Below are 8832 nucleotides of genomic sequence, written 5' to 3' on the forward strand. Positions count from 1 at the left end.
GTGCTAGCAGAAACAGCGCCGAATGAAAACGTGACTACTAAAGAGCAAGTCACACACTGGAAGCATTTTTTATGGAATGAAGTAAAGATTACCCTAATAATCCTTTAAAGGTCTGAATGGGCATATTGACAAGTAATATACACCTTACCAAATGGTCAGGGGAATAAAAAAACCTTGAAGCATGGCTGCTAAGCAATTCCTTTATTTCTGCCCACGTGAAAATGCAAGACTAAGAATAAAATTAAAATATCAAAAATCAGTCCAATTTCTTCTTGATGGGGTGATTAGCTGAAATAGCGTACGTGTCCCTCCATGCCTTTTGCATTTCCTAAAGAAAGTTCCAAAACTAGACATGAATGTACTGGGGCAAAAGAGGCATTTTTGGAGAAGCCTTTTTATTCTTCTCAGTTAAGTAGCATATCATGTTCCTCAAGAAACAGCAGATACCAACAAGTCCCACCACACATATGGTATATGTATTCAGACAACAAAAGTGACAGCACTCAACTTTCCTGCTCTATACTCTCATTTAAGAGAGAAGAGGTAGACAATCAAGTGTGGTAAGTAGAATAAGATGCTAAAATACCACTAAGTGCAAGCAATCCTCGAGAGTGCAGAGTTCATACTGACCCACTATACCACAGTGAAAGCCATGTCTAACACAGCACGTTAAGAAAAATTAAAGCTTGAGAGTAAACAAAATGGGGAAAAAATAGGTCTCAAATCAACCTTCTCGTAACATCAGAATATTGCTCAATAAATAAATGTAATCTTTATTAAATTGGTACTCCACAGGATCTCAACAGAAGGGTCGAACAACTTAATTTTCATGAAAAGATGGATAACGTGACCTCCTGCAGTGCAAGCTGCTGAAAGTACAAAACGAAATTGTCTACAGATTACTGCCAGCTCTATGCTTACAGAACTGAACACTGCCTTTTTTGGGGGGTAGGAGAGAATAATTTCACTTAAGGTATGACTGAAATTCTCAACTTCTCCTTAAAAAGTAGCCTTTGCTAACCTTGACAGATCCCCTGAATCAAAAGGAGAGTAATTAAGTTTAAATCCAACTTAATTCTGTAAAAAAAAAAAAAAAAAAATCCTTCCTTCAGTCGCTTTGCCGTTGCATGGCTGATGTCCCAGTATTAACAAAATCCAACTCTAATTTTCAGCGAGACACATTTATGTAACAACATTATACAACTTAATGTTTAAGAGAAACAGCTTAGGCATTTCTTTGCTGTGGTTCACATGACACGAGTGACTGATTATCTAGGTTCTGCACTGAGAAAAAACGAAGCTTGCTCCCATTGTGAAAACCATTGCTTTGCCGTCCTAGAACACAAATCTCAAGAGACAGCTCTTAAATCATAACTTCAGCATACAAAGACACAGATGAAAGTACAATGCTACTTTCAGTTTCCTTGTTAGTTCAAAATAATTCTTCGTGTAAGAATACAATACACTCGTACATCACGGGGAGACACAGAACTCTCCGATTTAGGAATGAAGGATTCCATGTCAGGTTAAAAAAACCCTATGGTTTGATGTTGCTTTTAAAATATGTCACACAAAATGACATGTTTGTCCACAGAAGACATGTCCTTCCAGTAACAGACACTCATTTATCAATAGCTGGATAACTCAGACTTCAGGAAAACATCTCTATCTGCACTTGGGTAAAGCATTGTTACTACAAAAGGATTGAATCTGAGAAAAGAATAAATTCAGGACAGGAAAGTGTCATCTATGACAAAACACAATGGGCCAGTAACCTCCACGTGCCCTGGAACCTGAAAAAACTAAGCCTACGCATCAACCTCAACTCCAGGAGCAGCTTTTCAGGGATCGACAAACATCTTGTCACATTATCGCCGTGAGCAAGCCAAACCCAAAGATGTCCTTTTGCTCTCCAAAACAACTCTAGTGATTCATCCATGGCTAGTCCAATGTTATAAGGTGCTGTGAAGAACGGAGGATATTAATGCTAGAAGGCATTAAATCATGGCTCTCCAGGTTAGAAAAATCATAACTCTGGCTGGAGTTATGATAGAGTTCTATAAACTTATGGAAGCTAGAAAATGGAAGTAAAGAACTTCTGTTTTTCAAGAGACAAGAACAATGCAGCATCTAAAGAAATCAGAGTGAACATGTACGAAAATAGGAGGAAATACTTGTGCTCCCCAACTTTCCAGTTGCCACAGAATGTTGTGGCAGCTAAACATATGAATAGTTTTCAGAGAGCCATCAGTTTGGCTTCACAAATGCCTACAACTCTCTCACCACCGCACTCAGTACACTGCCCATCACTACCCACTTGTTAAGTAACCTTCACCTTCGTTGTTCCTTTCAATATCATTATACAAGTCTATGCACAGGTGACATTTTATAAGATACCGAGCGCATCTATTTGACACCTACTAGAGGTTTTACCTGAAAAACCCCAAGTTTATATTGAAAAATTCAAACCATACACTGGCAACATGTTCTGCAATTCTGTTTTATGACAGGATGCATTCAACAGACTAAATAGTCTAATCTTAATTGGTAAAACATTCTAAAAACTTCAAAAATTCATTTACATTACTGGAGCTTCCTTGAGCGATTTGAGAAATCAACCCATTTTTCATTTTTGTTACAAATGTAACAGGTGTGTGACAGGTATAGCAATGAGGAATCACAACTGAATTAAAAGATGTGCTTTGAAGATGTAACAGTGTATCTAGAATGACATTATTGCGTATCCAGCACTATCAGTTTGCTGAACGCTCCTACAAGCAAACTGGCAAAAACATTATACGCAGATGATAGTCCATTAAAAATAATAGAATAGGCCTTACCTAGCTGTTTTTCCCGTTCTTCTCTCCGTTCTCTAGCCAGCCGTTGCCTGTCATCAACCCTTAGTATTGTTGGATGTTCTGGAAATGGAGGAAGGGGGTAAATATAAGACACATAGCACAAAATCAGATGGTACCATAACCAAGCTTTTCGGGGAGCGACCATTCAACAACTCTAGTTATTCTACTTTTGAAACAGATCACACTTCCAGAAATCCATCTTATGTAAAAAGGATGGAACAATTAAAAGAATATGAATGTATTCTAATTATCAAGATGTAAAACGCTCCTAAGGAATGGACTAAGTTGTACCTCTGAGTTCCAAGCAAGACCACCGCCTGTGAAAGCCCAGGAAGAAGTTTTGTTTTGTTTCTAAGCCTGTCAAAATTTGATTGCTTGAGAACATTCTGACAAAATACTATTATTCCATAACTCTCTCCCAAACACAACCACAGGGCATTTTATTATAATGCAGCACCCTCTTCCCACCAGTATTGCCTCAAAAAACCCAGTAAACCCTATTTCACACAACCGAAGTGGTTCAGTACCCAAGCGAAACAGGTTGGATCAAAACATTGGAGCAGCTCTGGTCAAGCTTCTGAAGACAGCTCGACGCCAGTCTCCACAAATGTTTGTATGTGCATGTTAAAAGCCTTGGCAAACAAATTAAGACAGTGCATCATGTGCATGGACCAGTAAAGTAAAATGATTGTTTCGTCAACTAAACTATGGTTCCTTTAAAAAATATTTGCAGCTGGCCACATGGATCCTAGCTATAAGACTATGGATAACATAAAAAAAAAAAAAAAAAAAAAAAAAAACAAATAAACCAAAACCAAACCAAACCAAAAAGCCATCAAAGCAGGAAAAGCATAGAAAAAAAAAAAAAAAAAAAAAAAAAAAAAAAAAAAAAAAATCTGTCAGAGCCCAGGCTTGACTGTAAAGATTCAGGCTTGGTTGGAAAAACATCACTTGCTCAGGGAGTTCTCTGTAAGACAACAAGACACTGAACAGCGAGCATCCCACTTCCAGCCTCAGCAGTGGAGCTGTTCCAGACAAAAAGGGACAAAACCCAAGCTACCAATGCGGCTCAGCATGCTGCTAAAACTAATTTCCTGCTCAGCCTTAGCCTGTTCTGCTAAACCTGGAAAGCTGTTAAATAGATGCTTTCTGTACTAGCACTGAGAAAGTCTGCTTGGACTAAAAAACACACGCTAAAAAACCCCAGAAAAATCAAAAGGATTTCTGGGTATAAGGAAAAGGTCTGATTTATTTTAGTATTGAGGGGAACTCAGTTTTTAAATATTTTAGGACAAAGAACTTCCTCAAACACCACCATCATGGAAGTGCACAAGCAAACAAGACAACAGATCCTTTTCACTACTCGGTCTGAATGCACAAGTAAGCAATTTGTAAAAACATGTGAAGTCAGTCTATTTGTGTACAGACTGCATACCTATGACAAAAGTTACCAGAAAACAATACAGCGGGTGATAAAAATGAGGTTAAAGATACCTGTAAAAATAAATCCCTGAATTAAGGATGTGCTAGACAGATTTTGAATGTTATTTGAATTAGACAAAAAGTCAGTAATGTGCATTTCATTCTCTAACAGAAGTTTCTGCATCAGGATGGCAGGATTTCTTGGATGAACGAGCATTGACGACTAGCTTCAGTTTAATTATTCTTGAACTCTCATCATTGAAAAACAATCATCTCAACAACGGTCAGAGACTACAGCCCCAATTAATGGTGTTAATAGCGATGCAAAGAATGAACTGCAAGGAGAAAACCCATTGCAGAGCTGGTAGGAAGAACATTCAAAGAGGACAGCCCCAGTAGAAAGCGCAACAAGTGAACCGGTCACCAGCAAAGACAAAGGTAATATATCACCCGGTTAGGGATGTGCTGGTGGCACAGTGGTGGTGGCACAGCACACAGTGCTGCCATTTTTGACACTATGCCTAGCCATGCCACTGCCTAGATTTGTCCAGTGCAGATTGGAGTCGTTAACGTTTAGCCGATGGGAAGAAGTGTGCTGACTCGCAAGCAGGCTCTTTAGCATGCAGACACAGGTCGAAAGGGTAATAATATTCCTTCTCTCGCACGGCTGGCACACAAGATTCACAAAACACAACTTTCTGTAGCATGAGTAATTAGTGCTAGTGGAATGATGCACATCCAGTATGAATTCCCCTGGAAAACAAGGATTCCCTTCAAGGGCTGTCAGCAAAGTCAATGTAACATGGAGTTGACAGAGAGTGATGAGACACCGGGGAATAATGTAAAATCCTGCATCTGTCAGAATGTACTATTTTTCCATTTTTTTCCCCTTTCTTGAGAGGAGAGATTTCCCTGTCAGGGAGAAGCAGCAGTTCTTCAAAGATGCAGGAGGGTTATGTGGACAGGCAAACTGAAAAGGTCTCCCTTAAGAATTCCTAATTATAAGCAATGGAAGGAATAAAATAAATTTTTAAAGCTGCCCTCTGCCATTCTGTTTGAAGGCGTCCAATTATTTTTTTTTCTGCACCATACACCTGGTAGTGTTCATGCACGCACACACACACACACAAAGCCCCTCTCCCAACACCCCGGGATGTTACAACAACCCTGAAGAATTCACATGAAGTTGCAGGCTGTACAGAGTATAAGGATGTCTTCAGTAACAAGCTATTTTGCATACATTTAGGATCACAAGGAGCTCGATCAATATTGGCTCAAAGGTAGGGATAACACTTTGTAGCAGACCAGCACTGCCTTTGTTCTATAGAAGCTGGAACACGTATTACTGGTGCAAATCTTACACTGTCCATCACGAAGTCTTTCCTAAGACTTGAAAATGATCCTTCACAGTTTGGCTACAAGCCCATCCTCCAAAAACTGCATTCTGAACCCAGCCGATCTGCTGACACCCCCAGTACGAAGCTCCAATAGCTTCAAATTGTGGCAAAGCAGTGAAGTTCACCGGGCCTGCCCCCCATTTTATTTCTCATCTCTTTGCTCTTTAGCAACCCGCCAGGCAAATACCTGGGGGACTGGCACTTGTTCTTACTCAGCGGGAATAGCAGGACAGAGACAGAAGGTACTTTGTACTCCCTCTTGCTCGTGCTTGTCAGCAGGCCACAGCTTTAACTTGCTGCACGAGGAGATGGGAAACATGTCATTTGCAACAAATCCTGTAAGAATTCCTCATTCCTTACAGAGATAATTGGTAACTGGGCACATGCAAAGCCTGACAGAAAACACTCCAGGAAAACCCACACGCTGCTGTAGAAGTTGCAGTCTGGTTATGATGCAACGAGTGTGAACTCACACTTAGCAACCTGTTTCACTACACTTACCTAACATACAAATGTTTAATATTATGCCTCAGAGGGATGTTTGGAGATTAAATAAGCCATAGTTCTATAAAGGGAAAATCAATTTTGTACAAATTGCTGGAAATTAAGCTTCCAAACTACATATGAAAGCAATATTTTTCCATAAAGTCACAAAACTTTCCATGAGTATTTTGAAGAATTCATGAGTTAATTTAAAAGAGCTCAGAAGCCATAACTGGTATTTTCCAGAAATTGAGCACTGAATGTGGGTCAACGTCAGTTGGCTTTGGCTCCGAATTATATTAACAAAAGGAAAATGCAGGCTTTTCAAATCTTCTATGTGAGTAATAGTCACTTAACTCTAAAGCACAGTTGATACTTGTAGAAATTAGGTTGCAATTTTGCTAAATTAGTAACTAAATTAGTAAATTAGTACGTACTTACTACATCTGGCCTTTTTCTGTGGCTCAGGTAACAATCAGTGTGACTTCAGAAGTCAGACTACTACAGTTCTTCACTTCCATCTGTAGTTCCCTCAATCTCTTTTCACAAATGGCTGCTTCCCTTCTGCCCTCGACTCCCGGGGTGCTAATTTCTTATACTAAAAAACTAAAAGGGACAGCAAGTGGGAAACAGCAGCCAGTTTGTATGTCTGTTCACAGGCGTGCTGCCAGGAGAAAGAAATGTAAGCCACAGCATCATGTGAAAGGATGCATCTCTTGGATCTCAAACTCTCTTCCCTTTGTCCAGCACCCTTTGCACTGCCACGCACGCGTTTAGAGTTGCCTTGGACTCTTCATATTTTTTCAGCCTGTAGAGACCTTCCAGACAATAGTGACATAGTTTATAGTGACAGCTGTCACTCCTGCTGCAAACCCTGTGGTTTGGTTTTTAATGAAAAACAGTTTGACACAAAATCCACACGCAGTCTAAAGAAACACACAAGGACAAACCCCAAGCCAACAAAACCCAAACCAACACCTTTCAGGAACTCTTTTTTCAACATGGACTCTCACCAGCTGGATGCAGAGCTAAACCGTCCATGCCGGTGCACTCCCTTTCTCCAGCCCCAGGAATTTTGTGTTCCTTTCTACACACTAGCATAGATGAAGGGAACACAGAGGCAGCTAGGACAACCTCCTCAGAAATGAAAATTGGGATTATACTATTGCAGGATAAAGCAGATATTGAGTACTGTCCAGTGCCAAGAGTTCTGGTTTTTGCCATGGCAGTGGATAACGTTACCTCCATTCCTCCTGGTGTTCCCTTGTCTTTCTGATTGAGAGCAGCCATGAATGCTGTGCTTTGTGCCAGACCCAGCCCTGCCTGGCGGAGCATGCGAGGTGTGATCTGAACCCAGACAGCACTGGGACTGCTTCCCTCTGAGCACATAGAGCAAAGATACCCAGTTTGGGGAGAGAGAAGAGTCTGTCAGTACAAAACAGCCACTGAGCTGCCAAGCTGTCATGGAGTTGAAAAGAGGCTGCTTACAGTGAGCCTAGTCCTCCACAACACAAGCACCTACCTAGGCTTTCTCAGGCATCTCAACAAGATCATTACTAACTGTGTATTTCAAGTTTGGGTAACTGAACCGCAATACAGGCAGAATTTAGGTATTTAAGGGCTCTTCTGGACTTTGGTCTAAGCATGCAAGAGGAACAGACTCCTGGCATCAAGGACTACATTAAGCATTTTAGTACACAGACTTTCAACTGGGTAAATGAACAGTGAATTAAATCCACGCGGTGCAGACGATGCAGTCAGGTATGGTGAAGTAATGACAAATATCTACCCACTGCAGAGAGTATGTTACAGAACACAGCATGTTTTGTGATAAGTAAGCAGAAGCACATTTATATATAGCAGTAAATCTCTGCCTACAGCAGATAATTCAGATAATGCAAGCGCAGATGCAAGTATAGTGGCTTCTGTTGCCTTATCTCCTTTCCTTACCCTCACTCCTAAGCTGTACTAAAATAAAAGTAGATTTTTTTCTTTGCTTCCTTGCAGAACTAAATGAGCAGTCACTGATACCAGTTTTGACTGAAACGGTAAGAGGAGAGGAGTAGCAAACATTCTAAAAGTCCCTAAGACTGCTGTTTTCAACACACCGTGGAGGCAGCCCTATAACATGAAGCATGTGTGACCGGCATACCTGGTTTAGTCCCGCTGGTGCTTTGTCCTGAAGTGACTTTCTTGTCTTGTATTTTAGAACCTTCAGCTGCTAAAAGAAGGAAGAAAAGGGAAGAGATTAATTAACCATATTACAAAACAGCAGCTCAAGCGCTGTATTATAACGCAACTTAAACATTGACAAATTCCATTTAAAACCAGACTGTCTGAAATACCTCTTTAATACTGTTCTACACCATGTTGCATAGAAAAACCCCTGAAGGTTAAAGAGAACACTGAAGCCACAACACAAGTTGTCCATTCAAGCTGAAGAAAGGGCCACGAGAAGACCCACTTTAACAATGCTGCTTTTAAAAAGGTGGGTTTTTTCCATGCTATAGTAATGCTACACACACAGCTAATTTTTCCTCTTCCTTCCCAGTGATGCTTTTGGAAACCACTGCTTCCAAGGAACAGCAGCCTTTAACTTTTTTTATTTTTTTAAAACTTATTTTCCCTTGGAGGAAGCAGAATTAATCACACTGATAAAAGCAAGTTAGGAG

At 40.4% G+C, this 8832-nt stretch overlaps 1 protein-coding gene across 1 annotated transcript in view; it reads right to left on the reverse strand.

The window, feature by feature from the left end:
• Positions 1 to 8832, reverse strand: part of MAP7 (microtubule-associated protein 7) — a 96024-nt gene that overhangs the window by 37556 nt on the left and 49636 nt on the right. The window contains exons 2-3 of the mRNA XM_010141135.1: positions 8313 to 8381; positions 2841 to 2918 (exon numbers count right to left, since the gene is read on the reverse strand). Coding sequence (XP_010139437.1) covers positions 2841 to 2918; positions 8313 to 8381 — 147 coding nt within the window. The remainder of the gene's footprint in view (positions 1 to 2840; positions 2919 to 8312; positions 8382 to 8832) is intronic.

This window comes from Buceros rhinoceros, unplaced genomic scaffold, assembly GCF_000710305.1.
Source record: "Buceros rhinoceros silvestris isolate BGI_N320 unplaced genomic scaffold, ASM71030v1 scaffold13248, whole genome shotgun sequence".
NCBI classification, from domain to species: Eukaryota; Metazoa; Chordata; class Aves; order Bucerotiformes; family Bucerotidae; genus Buceros; species Buceros rhinoceros.